The following is a 23,000-nucleotide window of genomic DNA, read 5'->3' on the forward strand; positions in this document are numbered from 1 at the left end:
CACAGCCCTCGGCTAGCCTGAGACAACAGCTCCACGCTCTAAGTCCTAATCTGATGCCCTGCCGGCACTGCTTCCGGCCATCCTTAACCTTGGTTCAGGGTCCACTCAATGTGGACATGCAAGTTCGAATTAGCAAAACGCTAATTTGAACTAGTTTTTAGGTCTAGATACACTAATTTGAATTAGCTTAGTTTGAATTAACTAATTCGAATTAAGTTAGTTCGAATTAGTGCGGTAGTGTAGACATACCCTGAGAGAAAAAGGATACTGCCCAACCTACTTGAGATGGGACTTTTACTCATGGTTGATGTTTATGAACCCTCTTTGTGGTGTTTTCCCAAATTAATGCCAAGTTACTTCCCTCCCTTTTCTTTAGTGTCTTTTCTATGCTCAAACTCTAGCCTTTCCTGTGGGGAAGCACTGCCTCTCAGAGGCACTTTGGGTGGTGGGTGAATGTCCCAGGTTACTGGGTGAGGGCTCACGCCAGTTCTGAGTTAGATGGTGAGGAAGACCTGTAGATATTGAATCTGACCCTGGCTGCTGCTGGCTCCACTTGCAGAAGGTTTACAATATCACTTTTTACAGGTAGCTGAAAAGTGGCATTAACAAACATACAAATATTAATTTTTTCCAACCAGGGCACAAATTAAGCCATAGATGGGGAGCTGGGTAGGGAGGAAGATGATGAGGAGGCTGCATGGGTGAGGGGTTGGGGCTGACATGAAGTGATTGGGGTAGGGCCAGAGCCTGAAAGCCAGCAGCTGGAGGACAGAGCATATCTCTGGGCAGCTAAAGTAAAGAACTTGAAGCCCCATGGTCAGAGTCCCTAGCTGCAGCCTGCCCCAACAGTGAGAGCCTGCTATCCACCACCTTAGCGAGGAAGCCAAAACCCTGAGCCCCTCCCCCCCCCCCCCCCGGAAGCTGTCTGCTCCTCTGGCATTTGTGGCTGAAGAGGGGGGCTTGGCAGCAGTAGGAGAGGAGATATTGCTTTGTCTATCTCCCCTCCCTCCAGTCACCATCCAGGAGGGTGTGGCCATAGGAAATGCCCCTGGTGGCTGTATTTGAGCAACACTGATCTAAGTCACAAGGTACCTCCTGGCTACTCCTAGCATAGTGTTGCTTAGAAATGTTGATCAGGAATTACTCTAAAGCCAGATTTCAGTAGATTCTAATATAAGAGAGAGAGAGAAACAAAGAGGCACAATAAAACATCCTAAAGACAACTGATTCACTTCCCCACAAATGTTCTCCAAAACCCCACGGGCTGTACTTCTCCTGACTTTCACCTTTTGTTAGGAAGAAGATGAGGAAAGTATCAGTATTGACAAAGATTAAGAAGATTTAAAACTAAAGCAAGAGTTGACAAATGGACTGATGATGGTGCATGCTGAATGGTAAAATAATAAAATCTAATTGCCATATAAATGTGTGTGATAATCCATCTTGCATAGAATCAACCCTGTGCCAATTATTTCACATGGGGGAGGTGGCTGTGATGTGTGTGGAGGTCAGGAGTTTAAACATTCCAAATGCCCTTCATTTTATTTCTGCTCTCAACACAGCTGTAAATTGCATACACCTAAAAAGTAGACAAAATACCATGAAACTGTCTTTTCATGCTATACGGTATCCAAATTTCTCTTCCAGCTTCTTGCAGACAGTTACTTTGGTAGAAAACACATAATGCCAGCCCAGTTTATGATTTCAAGATGTACAAAAATGGGGATTCGTCTGGATGTGTATCGTCTCTTTCCAAGGAAAAGAGGGATTTTCGGGGGCCAGTTATCTCTCCAGAACTCTTTCCCCTTTCTAGGTTTTCACAAAAGGTCCCCTAAATAGACCATTAAGCCGCTATCAGATGTTAAAAAGCGATGACATTCTTGATGTGCACAGAACTGAATCTCCTAAAGGTGAAAGAGTTTGTATCCTATTACTAAACCCTAAACTCATCCACTTGCTTTCCAGTAGTCTAGGAAAACAATTTCATGCGGCTGCTTAGTCAGCACTCCAGGACCTTGTTGGGAAGTTACACAATACCAGCACTGCATATTTGGAAGAAACGATTTGGAAGAAACAGGTTAAAAAATCCATCTCAGAGAGGCTTGAACTGAGTTCATGTGTTTATTAAGAGATGGACAAAAACTGTCAGTTCTTGGAGAAGGAGTTTTGGGCCATGACTGCAGACAAAGGCAGAGTTCCTCAAAAGGTTCAGATTTATGCATTTCAAAGCACTTTCTTAAATCCCTAGCTTCTGGATTCATTTGATTGCATGAATATCTCAGCTTTGATTAAAACACAGGCTTCTAGCCTTCAGCACTTTAGAAAAAAAGATTGAGAATGTGACCTTGAACACCAGAAGATAAATTAAAAGAACAACAAATGAATATTTTAAAACTCTCATGGGTCTTATGCCAATCTTATGATTTCTCTGAGGGAGCTAATTATTAATGGCCACAGCCATTCACCTGTACAGAGACTCTCAATGGAAAGCAAAAATGTAAGACCTACATTAGAGCAAGTTCTTAGGCAAGACTCCTGACTTCCTAGCCTGCTCTTGTCTCTATACCTCTGCTGCATGGAAGGCGGGACTCCACATTTCACAGGACCTATGTACCTCCTACCATCTACCCCATTTTCCATGTACATTTTTACGGCCTGGGTTCTATTCTCATGGTACATTCTATAAAGAGGAAGGCACCAGCAGGGTTTGTCACTATACTTGGATACCTTGGGTTTTAGAGGACAGAATGTGGGTCAATTTATGTAGAAATATGGAAGATGACATCTCACCTATCATGTTTATTCTGCAGTCATGGGAAAGATTCATGATTATTGCTTGTTCATTTGTACAGTTTACATTTTTAAATAAAATGTTCTTTGTGTTTCAATAAATCATTGAGTCTCAGGCTACTTCCACACTACAAAGTAGGGTGTGATTTCCAGATGTCAGACACACTCATGCTAGCTCTCATTGAGCTAGGGTTTCCAAAAATAGCAGTGTAACTGCAGTAGCATGGGCAGTTGTGAGTAGTGCCATGGGACTGCTGCCCAGAGTACATACCAACAAGATTCAGATGGGTTTGTATTTGTGGTGGCCAGCCTGCATTGCTACCTTCCACTGCCTGTTCTGCCATAGCTACACTATTTTCGGTTTGCTATTTTGATCTAAGTCAGTGTTTCTCAACTTTTTTTTTATAAAGTACACCCTTAAAAATTATAAGTACCCCAGTACCTACAGTTTTCAGACATACAATTTTTTTTCTACCATTACAACACATTTATTTAAACCATTTTAATCCTAGCCGGGCGGGCGATGAAATTTTTGGGTGTAAAAAGTACAAAAATAATAAAGCACTGTAAAACTTAAAACAAAAATTCAGTTTTTTCCAAATTTCAGTTGTGTTGACATACCCCTCAGACTTCTCTTGAGTTCCCCTAATGATACTCATATCATTGGTTGAGAAACACTGATCTAAGTAACACAGATAGATGTACATAAACCAGGTGAAAAAGTGTAGCTGGAGCCATCATAAATGGTAAAGACCACTGTTTCACTAACAGAGACCGTGTGAGAAGGAGAAATACATAGTGTGGAAAAAGTTAATACAGGACTTATTATAAAACAATAAGAACAAATATTGTAGAAAATTGAAATCACTTCATGTTCAATTTCCACTCCTGGAACAAGACACTTCTCCATTAACAAGCTGGTTTAGTTTAGCCTTGCAAAATTGTATCCCCTCTCTACACTCATCCAGCATGAGTAACATATTTTGACAGACAAGGAAAATATTATTAGATTTTCATTATCACCAATCATCATGGTAAAAGGCAGGTGAGTTGTTCTGAACATATATGGGCTAGTAAATCTTCATAGCAAGTCTGAAAGAACGTTTTCTTTGGTAAGTAGGGACATTGAGCCAAATGTACATATCTTTGAAATCACTGGAGTTATATCAGTGGTGAATTTGACCAGTTTTTTTTTTCAGACGTTTCAGTCTCTAGCCTGTTCAAGATTTGTTAAAGAGGCAGAAGAAAAGCAAATGAAAACCGGAACATGGCAAGATCATACGAAGGGACAGAGGAGAGAGTGTCAGCAAAGATGGAGGCAGGAAGTAACCAAGGTAGCCACTAGCTACCTTTGAGGCTACACAAGTAGCTCAGGTGGATGCAGTTCAATGTCAAATCTATCTAAACTGGAACAAAATATTTCAACATTTCTTGAATCAAAATTTCACTCTGTGAAAAAATATTTCAACTCTTTGTACAGTTAAATCAATGGAACTACTGATCCGAGTCATGTTAAACATTTGCATAAGTGTTTGCAGGATCAGTGCACAATACAACAGAGGATTGCTACTGTCATTTAAAATAAAGAATGATATGGAAGAATAATTCAAAGGGAATAAAAGAAGGAATAGAAAATGCCAGTGAAATGTAACTGGGCTTTTCCATTACACAATGCCCAGTTCCCATATGACCAGTTAAAATTAATAACTTTATGAAACTTTATATTTCCTATTATATGATCTAGTTATATTGATGAAACACACACAGTACTTCTGGCAAGAAAATATCTGTATTATAATAACAAAAAATGTAGATGACATTATCTACGTGTTTTGTTAGTCTGTAAAGTGCTATCAGACTATTTGTTGTTTTTTAAGTTTATCCTGTACAGACTAACTCGGCTACCCCCATGAAGCTTCTGTATTATAATAGAAAGCCTGTTTGAGCAAGTCATTTACTTTATCATGAGGATTATTCTATTTTTACCCAAAGAATTTTTGCTCCATGACAAATTACAGAAAACTTCCACTAGAAAGTTAGTATTTAATATAATTAAATTCCCTGGTTTAAAATGCTGACACACGTTTATATTCCTTAATATTTGTGCACTGAAATTCTGCAGCTTCAGGGTTACCAAATCCATAAGCAATGGTTGGGTTTGCATGCAGAGAGAATATTATGGAATTTTGAATATGAAGAAAACAAAGGAATGTTGGATTTTATAGTCTATCCTAGCTGCCAGCAGGATTTATATTTCCATGAATATACCAAGTAGCATATTTTGTGACATAATAGTGCCCTCTAGTGTCTCATTAAGCATAGTATCTTTAACTCAACTTATTTTTGTAAAATATAAAAAACAACACTATATCTGAACAATATTAAAATGTATCTGCTGTGCATAGTATAAGTTAAAAAAATGTTTAACTTCTCTTAACCACTCATGACAGGATGAATATTCCAAGTTGGATCTTTCCTTTCCAGCTTCCAGCTCATCTGAAGAAATGGGTTTTGCCCACAAAAACTCCTGATACAATATATATTTTTGTTAGTCTCGTAGGGTATGTCTACACCACCCCGCTAGTTCAAACTAGCGGGGTAATGTAGGCATACCGCAATTGCAAATGAAGCCCGGGATTTGAATTTCCCAAGCTTCATTTGCATAAGCGGGGCGCCGCCATTTTTAAATCCCCGCTCGTTCGAACCCCGTGCCGCGCGGCTACACGCGGCACGAACTAGGTAGTTCGAACTAGACTTCCTAGTTCGAACTACCGTTACTCCTCGTGTAGACATACCCTAAGGTGCCATTGAACTACTCATTGCTTTTCAAGTTGCATTTTTTAATATACTGTCAAAATCTGATTTTGTAGTCACATGTGTATTCTCGCTCTCTCTCTCACACACTCACACAGGATGTGAACAGTTAATTGGTTAACAAGTCCAGGTGATGCTTCAGCCCAGTCATGGCTGGCACCCCCATTTAAGCGGTTAACCCACTAAACATAACGTTTCACCAGTTAACTGATTAAACAGGATTTGACATTCCTAACATTCATATGCACACACACATACTTGCAGAGCCAGTACAGCTCTGAAAAAAGCTGGATTTTTTTCTGCCTCATTCTTCAACAATAACTTTGACAATCAGATTCTGATGCTTGAATTATAATTGTCCATAATTAGAACAAAGATATAGAAAGCAGAAAGAACACTATTTGATTTTCAAATGCCACAATGAAGCTGCAGCACAAGTAATTAGAAAATCTTGATTAGACTTGTAAAACAAAGCATTTCTGATAAAGAAGACACTAGTCGGAAAGCAAGAAACTTCAAGATACCATTTTTGTAGGCTCTTTTCTGATCTTAGTAGCAATTTAAGGTGTCACAAACATGTGAAATATAAAATCCACAGTAATTACCAAGGTCTGCTCATTATCTTTAACTCAGAAGGTGGTTAAAAGAAAATTCAATGAGCTCAAGATGGAATATTAATATCAAATGTGAATTTCCTGCATTTTGCTAATTAGTATCATAACCTGAATGTTCTGAAATGTAGATTTTTCATCTTTATGTATTATTTTTGTATTTCCTTTAATAAGATATGTTTATATAAAAAGTTATAAAATACAGAATATTGTACCATGAACTCAGAATGAATTTTCTTGGTTATACGTACCATGTAAGACTGAGGGGGGATATGATAGAGGTATATAAAATCATGAGTTGTGTGGAGAGGGTGGATAAAGAAAAGTTATTTATTAGTTCCCATAATAGAAGAACTAGAGGACACCAAATGAAATTAATGGGTAGCAGGTTTAAAACTAATAAAAGAAAGTTCTTCTTCACACAGCGTGTAGTCAGCATGTGGAACTCCTTGCCAGAGGAGGCTGTGAAGGCTAGGACTATAACAGAGTTTAAAGAGAAGCTAGATAATTTCATGGAGGTTATGTCCATAAAAGGCTATTAGCCAGGGGATAGAAATGGTGTCCCTGGCCTCTGTTTGTCAGAGGCTGGAGAGGGATGGCAGAAGACAAATCGCTTGATCATTGTCTTTGGTCCACCCTCTCTAGGGCACCTGGTGTTGGCCACTGTCGGCAGACAGGCTACTGGGCTAGATGGACCTTTGGTCTGACCCAGTACAGCCTTATGTTCTAATATGAGAATTAAAATGTATGTATTTACACTGTCTTTCAAATACATATTGTGTTTCACAGACCCTAATTGATTCCTTAAGAGCCATTCTTGCTAATCAAATTACTATTCAGTTCTTTCCCTCTCACAAACTTTGATTGATAAGATTAGATGGAGACAGAGATAGAGATAGAGATACCCACACAAACATGCACATATATTTAATGTACCAGGCATCTGATATTTTATTACTTTTATGTGAGAATTGGCACAAAAATGTGCACTTTTTTGCAAGATATTACATCAAATTATAAGAAAGCATGTGACTGAATAGAGCACTCAAGATAATATTACTTTCCTACCTTACAAGCACCAATAAATAGACTTCATACTAAATACTAAATAGCAAACTTCAGGTCAGAATTGCTCCCAAACAAGAAGTAAGGACTGAAGAGTTATATAGCTGTGCTCTCTGGGAATGTTCATGGCATCTAGTCTATCTTACACTTTGTGGAAAGTACTTGTAGAACTCAATAATGACAACCTTTCTCTAGGCATTCTAAACCAAATTTGGAATTACAGCACGGATGTGAATCTCAATTGAATTAAATAGGATACTGGAGTAATTTCTATAAAGTTATTTAATTGCTGTCAACCTGGGCTTGAATAAAGATACTAACTAGTTAAAACACTACAAAGCCAGTTTTCCCAGCCTTTGACAGTCACATTTTTACATCAAAAGCTAAGAATGAGCCTACTTAGCTCATTAGCTTCATTAACACAGGTTCTATAATTGACAGCTTCTGCTATTATATATATCTAGAATTCTGTTATTTCCAGTCCAGCTCATCTGATGAAAGTGAGTTTTACCTGTGAAAGCACATGATCTTATATATTTGGTAGTCTCTTAAAGTGCCACAGGACTATTCATTATTTTTAATTCCTATAGACACTTAAGCTACGTCTAAACTACATCCCTCTGTCAGCAGACGGATATAAATGAAGCACTTTGAAAGTGTAAATGAAGTGGGGATTTAAATATCCCACGCTTCATTTGCATAATCATGTAATGGTGCTATTTCTAAAAAGCACTATTTCGATATTGAAACCACAGTCTAGACACAGTTCTTTCGAAAATGGGGTGCTTTTTTGAAAGATCCTGTACCAGGATCTTGAAACCGCATCTAGACAGTGGTTTCAATTTCAAAATAGCGCTTTTTCAAATGAAGCGTGGGATATTTAAATCCCAGCTTCATTTGCATTTTCGAAGTGCTTCATTTATATCCCTCTGCTGACAGAGGGGTGTAGTCTAGACATAGCTTTACTGCTTTCATCCTTATTAACTGCATTGGAATATTTTTCATAGGGCCCTAAAGCCTTGTGTTCCTATCACTCCCTTGTTTTTCTGCCTAGTGTAAATTTGCTTTCTTTTCTCTACATTTTTGGTTTTTCATAACCATACAGAATTACTAAATTGAGAGTGTAAGAATAATCCACATGGGCATATTAATTATTATCAGTTATAGTACCATATACTTATAACTATGTAGCACCATAAACTTAAATTACTCTTGATAAATATAAGTGCCCCAGCCATCCATCAATAAAGTATCCCATTACCTATTACACCAGAATTACTGAACTTACTTTTGAGGTCTAAGTTTCTGGCTCCTGCTGTGCTTTGTGTTGTGATTTTGGTGTCAATCTTTACTGTATGAAGATTATTGGTATCCCTCGAGATCATCACATTGTGCCACTGATTGTCATTCAGAGGTTTATTAGAACTTCCTTTGATGAGATTTGCACCATTTCCCAAATCAAACACATAGTGTAAATACCTGGAAAAATAATATTTAAAAAAAGTTAGCTTTTCTTGCATACCTGAGAAGGTACAAATTAAGGCACCCTATATTTTGTTTCCTGGCTCTTTTCAGTGTTACTTGCAAGCAAAGAGAATAATCCCAAATGTCAGGGGCTGGATTCAACTACTGCTAAACCAGAAGAGTTCATTAGCATTATTATATTTCTTTGTTCTAAACAAACCATATTATTATTTGCTTCTCAGATTTAACTTAGTTTCGGCCTTTAAAAAAATCAAATTCAAAGGATGTTTACCAATGACATTCTAAGAGGTTATGAAGGTCAAGATTTCCAACCTAAACCTCCCCATGCTTTTTACATGTCTAAAGAAGGTAAAAAAAACCCCGCAAACTATTTTGCTTATGGCAATCAGTTGTGTACATACCCCTTAACTAATTCAACTACGATGAAATCATTTCCATCTCCACTGTTATAGAGTATCAGTCCATCCAGGGATGTTGTTTTGAACTGGAAAAAAAGGTGCATAGATGTGTAGGCTTGTAGCGTAGCCAGTGCAACATAGCTTGCTTTTGTTTTAAAGGTGACAGGATCTGCTATGATATTCCTGAATCCAAATCTGGCGTTTAGCTCACAGTAATCGATGTCTCCATTTTTACATAGGTCAATGTATGCCATGCCGTTAAATGTGAGACTCTGCAGATGGCCAATGAAATTAGAAGGAACGGAGGACAAGTAGCGACGTTCTGTTATTATCCCTGTCTCTATGTTATGGAATTCCAGTCTTGTATGATCACCAGCCATTTGACCTTAAAATGACAATAATAAACAATGTGAGGGTCTGAAATAAATGTACGTGAAGTGGTTGCAAAACTTGCAGCATCATTATATTTTAAAAACACAGACCAAGTTCTGGCTCCAAACATGACATTGTCTAAACTAATCCATGGCCTGTTAAAGTCACTGGGAATTTTTCCATTGCTTAAATAGCTTTATGATCAGGCCTCAGTGTGCACCCCAAACGTGCACATTATGGCCGGGTCTACCCTGCCAATGGACCTTGGTATAATTACTTAACTGAGTGATGTGAAAAATCCTTACCCCTTAGGTCACAGTTATATCAAACTAATCCAGTGTAGACAGTGCTATGTCAACAGGAACAGCGTGGCCAGGGAAATTAGTGGAAGAGGGAGGCTGGCGCTGGCAGCAGGGGTGGCTCCCCACACTTAACAGCAAGCAAAGTGACTTGGATGCAGCCTGCTCCACTGCATTGGCTCTCAGCTGAGTTGCTCCACTTCCCACCACTGGTGAGTGAGGGGAGCAGTTCCACCCCTTCCCTGAGTAATGCAGCTGGGGCTACGTTGCTCCTCTTCCCAATGCCAGTGAGTACAGGTGTAGGCCTAATCCCAATTGTGGGCAACAGACCCTCCACTAATTACCCGGGCCCTCCTGGGCTATGGGGGGGTCCTCCAAAGCAAAAGGTCTGGCATGGTTGCCCCAACCCTCCAATGGATGTGATGGCTCTGGTAATGTGATCACTGAACCCGGCTCTCTGAGGAAAAGGTGACAGAAACATTTTCAGATGTGACCTAAAATTGACTGATTTTAGGTCTTATCTCATTTGGTCAGCTGCAGTTTCATACCCTACATGATACACATATTACACTTGCTGCTTGTAAAAGAAATCTCCATAGGTGTCTGAAGGCAACTAGAATCTGTGATCCTATTAGCAAGCAATATGAAGTCAGATCTACACTTAAAAAGCTAACGATCCAATCAGCAGTCCAAATTTAGTGATGTATCTGGATTGCATGCCACTTGACGCATATTGTGCATATATTAAGAAGATAAATCTTTTTCCCTCCTCCCTCAAAAGTAACTCACTATTTTCACACAGCTATCCAAAAGTATTTTGGACCATCTTAGCAACATTCATAGATTTTTAAGGCGGCATCCTGTCCACATTGAAATCAATGGGAGTTTTGCCATTGTGTTCAGTGTTCAAGGATTTCACCCAAAGATTTTTTTAAAAGCCACAAAGGATTATGATGATAAGGAGTCCTGTGGCACTTTAGAAACTATCAGATGTATTTGGGCATAAGCTTTTGGGGGCAAAACCAACATCCTCAGATGCAACTGACGAAGTGAGTTTTTGCCTATGAAAGCTTATGCTCAAATAAATCTGCTAGGCTTCAAGGTGCCACAGGACTGCTCACTGTTCTTGAGGCTGGATAGGGAATGAGGGGAGGCTCCCAAGCAACCATTTTAACTGGTTATCTGTTAACATCCCTAATATCCAGTCTTGTAGATTCTCCATCACGTCACATAATCAAACTATATTCCTTGATGAGTTGTTCCAGTGGCTAATTATCTACTTGGAATTTGTCTAGCTTCAATTTCTAGACAATAGATCTTGTTATGCCTTTGCCCCCTGGATTAAAGAGCCCTCTTTCATTCCAAGTGTGTGTGTGCTTACAGACCCTAAACAAATCACCTCTTAGCTTTTACTTCAGTAAACTAAATTCACTAGGTTCCTTATATCTTATGCTGTAATTAATGTTTTTCAGCCTTCTAGTGGCTTCTGTGAACTGTTTGCAATTTTTCAACATTTTTTTTAAATGTGCACACCAGATATGGATGCAAGTATTCTAGTAAAATAATAGTTGTTTGGGTCATACCACAAAGTGAACCAATTCACTTATCATAAAAAGTTTTACAGGGGGATGGGAAGGGTGTATGGGAGAAGGTGGGATATTCTTATTACTCCCAGAATCCTGCTGTAAATATAGAGTCCATCTTGTTCTTTCACATCTAGTCATTGGATTACATTGCTTTATGTTAGTTTTCACAAGGAAATGGGCTAGACGATCCCTTTTTTGATTTAATCAAGGCTCAGAGTTTTTGTACATTTATAAGTGTTCCCCAGGTCAGTGATAGCAGTGGGGAATAGCTACCAATTGTGAAAGGATGGCTTTAACACCATACCTTCCTTGAATGTATATTGTCATGTTTTATCAAAGAGTTTGAAAAGCGGGTTTCATTAGATTTGTAGTGGAGCCCCAATTAGGGCGGGTAATATCTTTGGTGAAGCTCTTGTTTGCACCCTTTCAGGTGTGCACAGATGCACAACCCAAACCAGATTTAGAGCCTGCACCTTTTTACATATGTCAGCTTTGTGATGCACCTATGGTGATTAATTTAAAATCTTCATTTTTCATGTTCAGCCTTCCATCCTTATACTACAGTATGTGCAATTTTTAAGAAGGAAAGTTCTGCTTTTGGACCATATCCTACAGGTGTACATTTGCAATGGCGAGTACAGATAGCATACGATTCGACAGCCCTGAATACCCTCAACTTTAGAAAATACACAAGCTGTGTGATATGTAAAGGTTGCTCCACAATTCAGTAAACAGTTAATTCTTGGAGATGCTCCTATATTTAATCAAAATGTACACCAAGAGATCTTAAAAGAAATTGTTAAAACAAGATAAAAACTTATTTCCTTGTGCACATTACTGACTTCCCCCACTTCACTCAGCTTGGACACTGAAATTGAATTTTTCCAATAACTTTTTACTTATAATCAGGTTCAACTCTGACTCATGTGATTTCCTAGTATTGTAGGGGTTGGTTTGCATTTAAACAAAAGAACTATAAACTTCTTAATAGATCATTTAAGCACAATTCATAAAAACAATCATTTTTTTGCTTTGTACAACTCTTTTCTTAAAAAGCCTTTGTTCTGGGTCAATGTTACTTGAGATTTTTCCTTTCAGTTTTAGTACCTCTGTCAAAAAACAGTCACACACACTGCACTGCAGACCTGCAATATATATTACTTGGCCCTCACAGAGAGTTGCTGGGCCCCCAGACCAATTGAGACTGGAGGAGGAGGTGGGGGTGAGCGTGAAGTCATTAGCTGTTCAAAGCACCTGCCAACTCCTTCCTCCCACCAGGTGCGCGTGATGCCAAGAGGGAGACACCAGCTGTTTTCAACAGAAAATGACTTTGTAACCTCCCCTGATTGTCCTCAGGCAGGAGAACATGCGAAGTCTCCTCCCCACACCAGGGATGCGTGGCATCTGGAGGAACGGCCAACTGTTCAAAATGGCTGGCGGTTCCCTCTAGATGCCATGTACACCTGGCAAGGTGGGGGTGCAGGGCGAGAGACTTTGCGCACTTCCCTATCTCAAAGCCCCTGCTGGCCTGGGGGCCATGGAGTGCCAGAAGTCTCCCTCTGCCAGGGGTGCGTGGTGCCTAAATCAAACTACCCTTTTCCACCCAAGGCCCTGCCTCTTCTGCAGGCAGAGTTGGCTCACGCCCTTTCCACAATTCATAATTCCAGCCTCCTTTGACATGCCTTCTGTGACAAACTCTTCTGTCCATTTTCATTTAATCAAGAGTCTGTCTTTTTTTTTTTTGCGCAAAAAATTAAAATAAATCCCAGAAATCAGGGCTCCTGACTCACTCCTCTCCCCAAATGTGTCAACTGCACCTAAGAGGTTAATACAACATTTTAAATTGGATATGAGTGGTGCAGAGGGCATTTTGATTGCCTTCTATCAAACATCTATTTAGGTCAACAGAAAAATTGTCATTGAATTCAGTGTGAGTTGATCAAGCCTTAAAAAATTAAAACTAGTGTAAATTGTGATGAGTTTCTGGTTATATCTTGTGATGGTCATTACCTGCTGCATAGTATACACTTTAAATCTTGTGCAATATGTATTTAAAGTCAGTGAAAACACTCCCATTAACTTTAATGGGCTTTGAGTAAGGGTCTTTCATTCTGCTATTTTTTAAATGTTTTATTTCCCCAATAAGATGAAGTATAACTGCACACTACCTGTCATAGCTTGTTGGTCATCCACCATTAACTTTAAACTTTTTCCTCGACGAACCACACGTACTGTGTGCCACTCATTATCATTGAGGTTATAGCCAGCAAAAAGGGTTTCTGGACCTTTGCCTGTAGGATATGCCATACAGTCATTATAGAATATTTAAATCAGTCAAACATGTGAGCCTCACAGAAAGAGAGAGAAAGAGAATAGCTGGACCAATGTTAAAATTCACTGAAAGTTATAACAAACAAGAAAAGTGGCAAGGCAAGTACATACAAATCTCAAAATACAGTACCAGTGCATTAGGACTTTTTTAGCATTATTTAATGTTAAAGCAAATATAGCAAACCAGTTTGTCATAAATAGGCACAGTCAATATGTATGTTCTGGTTAAATATATTTAAATATGTAAATAAATGTAAGTTTATACATACTGGTAGAGATCTGGATCTCAATCCTGTACTTAAGTAAATAGACCATCATGTCAATGGGATTACTGATGTAAGAGAGAATGTTAATCTAAACTGGGTTTACAATAAACTTAGCTAGTCCATTGGTTCCAAATATTCATATCTGTGACTGAATATTTTTAATCGTATCATTTCCCTTGTTTGCATCTGAGCAGTAAATGGATCTTTGAAAAGGTCTGTGTTATCACCTTTACTTCAATGTAGTCATTCAGTGCTTTTCATCCAAAGCACATCTTTCTTTTTCAAACTGGGACACCCTTCTTGTAAACTGCTATTTTTGTAAGCAACTTTGTAGATTGACTTTCACTGAAAAAACTGTAAGAATTATTCAGTTTTAAAAATCTATGTGCTTTGCATATAGACATGGCATTTGTATGGGATAATACATTTGCTACCACTGAGAACCATAAATAATGAACAATCAAGAAAATGCTTGCACAGTAGACTATTATGATCAGTGAATGTAGGCTTCAGATGGGGCAAGGTGAACAAAGATCATAGAGATTTTGGATCTCTTTCAAATGACCACTACATAGTAAGAGCCATGATTCTATAATACAGTGATAAGCATACTTTATTGAAGCAATATTGAGTGACTGAATTCTGAAAAAAAGGGCAAGTTGGAGAAAGGTTCCTCTCCATCAATAACCCATAACATTATCTATATTCATAATATAAGACCATTTCAAATTGCTACATACATGGAAAGTACATGGTGGCAGTGTCGTATGTATTAAGGAAGGAGTTAGAGAACAACTTACAGTGGAAGATCAGGCTAAATAAGGAGGAAGATCTTTTCTGTAGTTCTGGGAACTTTGAATTCTTGAGCACACAAAATGTATTGTGCATGCTACACAAAGTGTATACTTATATACATATAAAATGAGTTATTCCAGAAATTATTAATTTCCTGATGAATTGTATGACATAAACAAACACCACTCCCTTCATCTAATCCCATCATGTTTTATGTGCATGCATAATTTTGAGGCTATTAGCTGTCATTCCCTAGGAATGCAAATAGCCCTACCAATATTTGTCCTTAGCTACGAGTTTGGAATCAACCTAATCAGTAGTATGTCACTTGTGGATGGATATAAAACATTAAAAACTTAGAAATCATGTTAAAACATTTCAGAGGCATTTTAACTTCAAACTTCAATCATGACCACGGGGACTCCACATAGTCCCAAATCATGGCCATAGACAAGAACTACATCTAGTTTTGAAGTGTATAAAAAGATCACTTCAGTTTATATATGTCTTCACAACTACAGGTGATCAAAGAGGCACTTTAGAACTAAAAGGAGGAAAGTTCAAAAAAACAGGTGAATGTTGAAATAAGCAAAATCTGCATGTTACACATTTTCACAACAAAACTCTGCATTTGTTCATGCAAACAGGACAGTTGTGAATGCATAATGGAAAATAGGCAACTACATCTGCAACCACTACTGTGTGTGTGAGCACTAGTTTCCATGCAGAAATGTGGGATTTGCGAGTTCAAACAAATTTTGTTTGTTTCAGCTATTTGCTTCCCTAATGCTTTAAAGCTTTCAAAGCAGCTCTAGAATTCATTTGCAATCCATTTTGGAAAGAGTCCGTGCTGCTTTGTGTGAGGATTTAAAAGCTTTGTTTTCATATTTTTTGATACCTATACAGGAAAAACATTTTCAAATGAAAAGCCATCACCTAACAAGACTGTGGGGATCCCATGCTAGCTGCACTTTGGACAGCTACTATTTGCCACACTTCCCCTCGCCTATCTGGGGACTAAGTAGTGCAGAGGGCCTTTTGCCTCCCCCTCCACATCAAGCAGGAAAAAAGGTTAAAATATTTGAATCACTAAAGTAAAGAGGATAGTATAATGGACTATACATGGGCAGAGGGACAGCTCTCCAGCTGGTAACTTGAGCCTGTATGACTATTTCCCAAAGGCTGAAAACTGATGCTTGCTATAGAAGTTATTCTCTATTATTGATATTTTTTGTCATTTTCCCAATGGACAAAATCCACCCTGAATCTCTGCTTACATTTCCTAAATCTCATTCTGTGAAATGTGGAAAACCTTGGTTTGTAACTTTTCAGGAATTGTCCTGTGAGAACATTGGTTCTTCTTCAGCTGTTTGACATAAATTGTTTCTACATCTGGACACTGTACCTTATGCAGTTCATGCTTATATACTACTCTATTGTTTTCAGATCTGTATAACTGTAAATCTCAAATAGAGTTAAAATAATTGGGAATTGTTATTCTAACATATTAGTCACTAATGCAACTTTTACTTTGAATAAATCTCAAAAATAGACTAATAGACTAATTCCATAATTTTGTCATCCATAGCGTGTAACTGAAAATTATGGCTTTGTATCTCATGGAAGCTATATTTGCATATAAGAAGGCAGAATGAACGTGTTTGTTCATATATTAAATATAGATAATACACAATGAATTTTGCTGCCTCACTACACCCTGGTCATTAATTTCCTCTGCTGGGACTACTTCTGACGTTAAAAAAATCTGAGCAACTTCAAACCACCTTTTTAAGGAAACAACTTGCCAGAGAAATTCTGCCTCCCCCTGTCTTTCTAGTATGGCATTTCTCCTGCAAAATTAAAATGAGCTGGAGTCTCTGGATAGTCAAATATTCAATAAAAAGGCATCTTCAGAAGAGTGACTCTGTTATTTGTATAGCTGTGTGTTTATTGTTGACATCCTGAAGCATGTTTATAAGTATAAAGATGGTTCTTTTCACTCTCAGGCTATGTCTACACTCGTGGCTTCTTGCATGAGTAATATGCAAATGAGGCTAAGCGTGGAGTATCGCCGAGCCTCATTTGCATACCTAATGAGCCACCATTTTTTTCAGAAGAGGCTCTTGCGCAAGAAGGAGTGTCTTCACCGCCCCTTCTTGCACAAGAACAATCCTCTTGCGCAATGCTGTTCCTCCTGTCAAGTAATAGGTGTAATAGCATTGCGCAAGAGGGTTTTTCTTGCGCAAGGAGGGGCAGTGTAGATGCTCCTTCTTGCGCAAGAGCCTCTTCTGAAAAAAATGGTGGTCATTAGATATGCAAATGAAGCTCGGCGATATTCCACGCTTAGCCTCATTTGCATATTACTCGCGCAAGAAGCCGCAAGTGTAGACATAGCCTCAGATTCTAGGGTTTTAAACTAATTCCTTCTGACTCACTCATCACTGAACATTCTGCAGATGAGTCTTATTTAATGCCGTGAATGAGGAATGATCAGAAAAGGGAATATAACTCATGATCTCAGAACTGCATAAAGATTGCACCAGCAGAAACAAAAAACAGTAAACATGTATTTGACTATGTGAAGTAGGGAGGGCATTATTCTGACTTCAAATGGGGAGGAGGAGAGCTGATGTAAATTGTCATAGCTCCATCCACTTGCAACTATGGTAATTTATATGAGGGCTTGCCCCACTGAGAAATGGTTGAGTGAGTGTCATTTTAATGTGCACTTTTCTAAGCAAAACCTACCCTTAAAAATGTCATATCTAACAGTCAGGACTAAGAATATAAACTTTATATCCAGCACTAAAATTAAACATAGTCTTAGAAGGTTCTGAAATATCAGAATTAAAAACCATGACATTGCTATGCATTTTTAAAATGTTTTTTAGATCATTCATAGAGGTATTTTCAATGTCTTTGTATATTTAGATTCTCTTTGCCCAAAACCTGTAAAATTTGACTCATAGGAAATTTGCTATATATGTGCAGGGGTAAAAAAAAATTATTATTCTAGTTGGCCTTCTTAGTCTCTTAAATATTTTTCAAATAAATAATCTAACATATGCACCATAAGCAAAATACATGATCTTGCAGAGTAGTGTTTATAAGCACTTACTTTGTCGATATGAATATCTTTTTTCATAGCTCTGCCTCTTGTGAAAGTAATAGTTATTTCAGAGTCATCCTTTATTTCTAGACAGAAGGTGAGAAGTCTATAGATTTTTTTACACAAACTATGAAGTGTATTGTAACAGTGAGAGCCTGTGTTTTTAATACTTAATGTACCTGCTCAGTAGTGATTAGGTGAAAATAACATTCAAATACACTACATAAAACCTTTTCTGTGTACTAACATAAAACCTTTTCTAAAGCCTTATATCTGGACTACATCAATGAAAACAAAAGTGCCTTGAACCACAAAATTCTGATTTTGCTCCTGTTGGTGTATTGGCCAACATGGAAAGGGATATAAATCAAATGATCAATTTTGCACCCGTATAAATCTGTAGACCTGTTTTCCATACCCCATACTTTATTAAGGCTGGTGAGATGAGTAATACTTACTGCAAAAGAAAGGACAAATTCTGACTCAGACAGGTCCCTCTCTGACATAAATGGAATTTTAAGTAAGTGCTAAGTAAAATGAGCCAAAACTTCAGTATTTTATTCTGAATGATTAAAGCCAGATGGTACCTGTCCAATGCGGGCGAGCTAAACCATAATTAAAAAATATCCTCTCTCTTGAGAAGGGACCAACTCCCTGCAGTATTTTCAGCAGTAACAAGAATTAACATAATGATCATTGATATCCCGCCCCCTACCTTTCCTTTAAGCTGCTACAACATCTGAAGTTTGCCCACCCAGCCCAGGTTCAGTGCTGTAGTAGGGGGTGAGACTGAGCAGACTGGGAGCAGGACAGAGGCAGGAATAGGATACATAGTCACTTCTCTGGTCCTGTAGACATTAGTTAAAAAATGTATCCAGTAGTGGTATTAGCTATTCTTTACAGATCTACTTGGGTTTGGGACCAGCCATGCAGGGGGCAGTCCTGGCAGAAATTTCCTCCCACAGGAGGGACGACTGCTACTAATGATAGTTGCCATTCTGGCAGATACACCATTTCTAGAGCTAAGTGGCTTCACTTATGAAGGATGCACAAACAAAAAAGTAACCCTAAAAACTGAGGCCAGAGGAAGACAATACTAATAGAATTTCCCTGCCAATTTATCTGAGTGGTCTGTGTGTGTGTTATAGGTCCCTTTCTGTGCTGAATCCAAAGAGGACCAAAACTATTACAGCTACAGCTAGGGAGTCTTATCTTCAACTCAGATGGTCATGAGTTCATGCTTTCAGCTCTGGTTTAAGGTGGTCCAAATTATATTGTTTTAACATTTACATTTCTGTTGAATTATATTTAATTAGTATGTATATAGATGGCACCCTTCATCAGATTTCAAAAGACCAAATAACATGCTATTCCACTACCACTCTATCCTCATCCTCTACTGGTCCCATAGCACTCACTCTTCTATTCTTCTATGGTTCCTTTCTGCTCTCTGTCTATATGTGGCTCGGTTTATTTGTCTTGCATAATGTACCCAGAATACTTAGCCAATAATATTTCAAGTCAATCATATAGTGAAGCTTAAAATCTCCTATAGAGCTGTGCAAAATCTTTAACACAAATACTTTTTCCATAAAAGAAATGCAGATTTGGGTCATCCGGAACAATTAGCAATTTTGGATACATTTTGTTGAGCTGTTTCATTTTTTTAAAAAAATAGAATGATTCCTATGGTTCTTTATGGCATTTCCAAAACAAAACATTTTGACTTTTCATTTTGGAAAGATATTTTGGAATTTCACTCAATTTAAAAAAAAAATCAAAACATTTAAGTCAACTCTGAAAATGAAACAAAACTCATCAATTGACCTGCTTTCCGACCTATTACCTTATTTTCTGGGGAAGAAAATCTGAAATGTGTCATTTTGGGTCAACTCAGAATTATTTTTCCCCCTCTCACAATTTTTCATCTCAGGCAGTGAACTGAAAAAATGGTTTTTCCACAAAGCTCTCAACACCTGTTCCCTTAGCTGGAATCTAATTTGAGCTATACTATAATTGGCTCTGTTTCACATTTTGCAGTCTTAAGTAACTGTAGGATTTTAGAATACTTATACTCAATAAAACAAATATAGGGACATGGTGGCACTCGCAAATTTGCTCGTACTTATTGTGAATAAAATATACATTTATATATACAAAACAGGTAATTTGTTACATATTAATCTCTTTGCACAAGAAAATACAGACATTTTGCACACAAAATACATGTGTACAAATTTTGGAATTACAGTTTTCAATTAAAAACACATTTGAAGACTAACTTCAAAACAGTCTAAGTTGAGTGCCAAAAGTTATCTCCCTATTTAGGAACCTAAGTATGGGGACTGTAATCTAGTAGTTTCACCAAGACTTACTGGTGCTCAGAGCCTCTGATAAATCATTCATTTAGATATCTCAATTTGGATTTGAATGCCTAACATTAGATGCTGTCTCTGACAAGTCTGACCTTAGCCCAAGGCCTCAAGAGTTCTATTTCTTAGAAGTCTGGACACAGCTTCACAATCACTTGCAAAATTATTATCTTGTTTTCTTCCCAGATCTCAATCCTGCTACACAACCCAAGGTAAGGAGTGTTAAAAAAACTGTTTGAAAGACAGAGAATAATTTTATAAAGCAAATTCATTCATTTTGCCTCAAACAACTAGATTTTAGTTTTGCACCAAAATCAACCCCCTAAAACTACAATTGAGTTGCCTGAGAAAAGAAATAAAATTCCTCTTTCCTGCTAAAATTAAATCTCATACAATGAAACTTATACCAAATGCCAAAATAGACTTGTTAGGAATATTCAATAACATAAGTATAGATAGATTTCAAATCTTATGTATGTGGAAAGGGAGGCAGATGAAATCAACACTCTAAAATGGATACTGAATAGTTCAGGGGATTGATAATGAGATATAAAAATATCAAGCTCAAGGTATTTTCAAACAAAAGTCATTACAATCCGACAGCTGTTCAGCATCTTTTATTAAATGACTTAGTGGTCTCAGTCTAGCTTTCTCATAGAAAAACTTTCACATCACAAAATCAGCCCCCCTAAATCACCATTAATTAGTAATCTCCATCATGGACACTAAGGATTCAATACATATGGATAGTGAAATCTTGACCTCAGTGAAGTCAGTAGCAAAACTCCCATTTCCTTCAGTGACGTCAGGATTTCAGTTGGAATCTCTTAGTCCAAGAGTCCCTATGAATTGGATTGGAACACATAAGGTATGTCTAGACTCATGCTAGCTGATTTGGGATTGCGACGCTTGGTCTAATGGGCTGTTTAACTGCATTGTAAATGTTTGGGATCAGGCTGCATTTTCAGCTCTGGTACCCTCCCAGAGCCCAGGCTCCAGCCCAATCTTGAATGTTTATACTTTAGGTAGGAAAACAACCCTGTATCCTAAGTCCCACGAGCCCAGATCAGCTGGCATAGGCCAGTCATGTGTGTCTAACTGCAGTGTAGATGTACCCATAGATGTACCCATAGATGTGGAGAAGCCAGAACTCTCCTTCCTCATAGTGCAACTGTTTGGTGCAGAAAGGACTTCAACCTTTAGAGCTGCCAATTCAGAAACTTAGAGGTTAATTTTACACTGGGGGTTCTTCTCTCTGAGCTTGCCTGTTCATGCAATTTTCCTGCTTATGGATAAGCCTTCATCCCATGTTAAGGGGGTCAATGAAGTATGTCTGTCTAGGATGTAGAGCTGCTTAACAAGTGAAACAAAACTAAAGCATTGTCTTGTTTCAAAGCAAATAAATACCATCAAGCATATTTTCTTATGTATGTGGAAAGTAGGCAGACAAATTCAACACTCTAGAATGGATACTGAATAGTTCAGGCGACTAATAATGAGATATAAAGATATCAAGCCTAAGGTACTTGCAAACAGCAATTTTGACAAGAAAAATCCATTTGTCACATGGTAGCAAACACAGGTGCCAACTCCATGGGTGCCAACTCTGAGGCTGGAACACCCAGGGGGATAAATTAATGGCGCTGAGCACCCACTGGAAACCAAGCTCTCACCTCCCCATAGCACCTTTCACCTGATGGTGGCCCCACAAACAAAATCCTCCCCTACCCACTGCCCCAGTGCTTCCAGAGCACCGCAAACAGTTGATTCGGGGCATTCACAAGGGTGGGTGAGGAGCAGGGTCAGAGCTTGCTTGGGGGTGTGTGGCTTGGGAGAAGGGGTGGAATGGGGGTGGGCAGAGCAGAGCTTGGGGGGAAAAGGCTGAATAGAAGTGGGGTAGGGGTGAAGCAGGGATAGAAAGAGGTAGGGCATGGGTGGGGTCTTGGAGAAGAGGTGGAGTGGGGGGCAGGACCTGTGGTGGATGTGGGGTCCAGCACCTCCTCACTAGAGGGGAAGTCAGCACCTATTATAACAAATATGTGAATCAGAAATACTGTGAACCATCAAATCCCTCCATCCTACAATAGCTTTATTACAGGTTTTTGGTTTTTTTTGCGGGGGCGGGGGACAATTTAAGGCCAGTATTTTATGTTTGGGGAGTTTGGTTTTTTTTTTGTTTTTTGTTTTTTTTAAGAAGAAAAGACCTCCGGGAGCAGGTAAAGGAGATTAGAGCTGTTAACGTAACATGTTGTGCTAACATTGCTCAACGGCCTTAATCATCCCAAGTGTACAGCAGTCTCCTGCTTCTTTCATAGGCTCTAACACTGATGGACAGCCTCTGCCTTCTTTCAAGAAATCTGTCCATCTCTCTCAAATACGCACGCATATACATCCAGAAAGGAGTCCAAGAGGGATACTTATTACAATTCAGAACGGACTCCTTGGTTTCCTTTAAATATAATCTTAATAGTTTAGTATCTTGTTAAATTGTTGCTATCCAGAAATGAATGTTTGCATGATAAGGTAATTGTGTACCTGACCATGACTATGTGTGTGTGTGTGTGATGATGTGAACACATGTCACAAAATCAGGTTTTGCAGGAGCAATGGATCCCTGCTCATTTATGAGGCATTCAGTGGAAATGATGTCTATATTTTGTTTAGACATATGTGTATGTGCTATTTTTATTGTATTAAATAAATATAC

The 23,000-nt window shown here is 38.4% G+C and overlaps 1 protein-coding gene across 9 annotated transcripts in view; it reads right to left on the reverse strand.

Moving 5' to 3' along the window:
• The window catches only part of NRXN1 (neurexin 1), a 1,118,405-nt gene that overhangs the window by 524,975 nt on the left and 570,430 nt on the right, over positions 1 to 23,000 (reverse strand). For all 9 annotated transcript variants that reach the window (XM_075925467.2, XM_075925456.2, XM_075925455.2 and 6 more), the window contains 3 exons: positions 13,589 to 13,711; positions 9,167 to 9,548; positions 8,569 to 8,759 (listed from right to left, as the gene is read on the reverse strand). In XM_075925467.2, the coding sequence (XP_075781582.1) occupies positions 8,569 to 8,759; positions 9,167 to 9,548; positions 13,589 to 13,711 (696 nt within the window). The remainder of the gene's footprint in view (positions 1 to 8,568; positions 8,760 to 9,166; positions 9,549 to 13,588; positions 13,712 to 23,000) is intronic.

The sequence above is a fragment of the Pelodiscus sinensis genome, chromosome 3 (genome assembly GCF_052426305.1).
Source record: "Pelodiscus sinensis isolate ZL-2025 chromosome 3, ASM5242630v1, whole genome shotgun sequence".
NCBI lineage: Eukaryota > Metazoa > Chordata > Testudines > Trionychidae > Pelodiscus > Pelodiscus sinensis.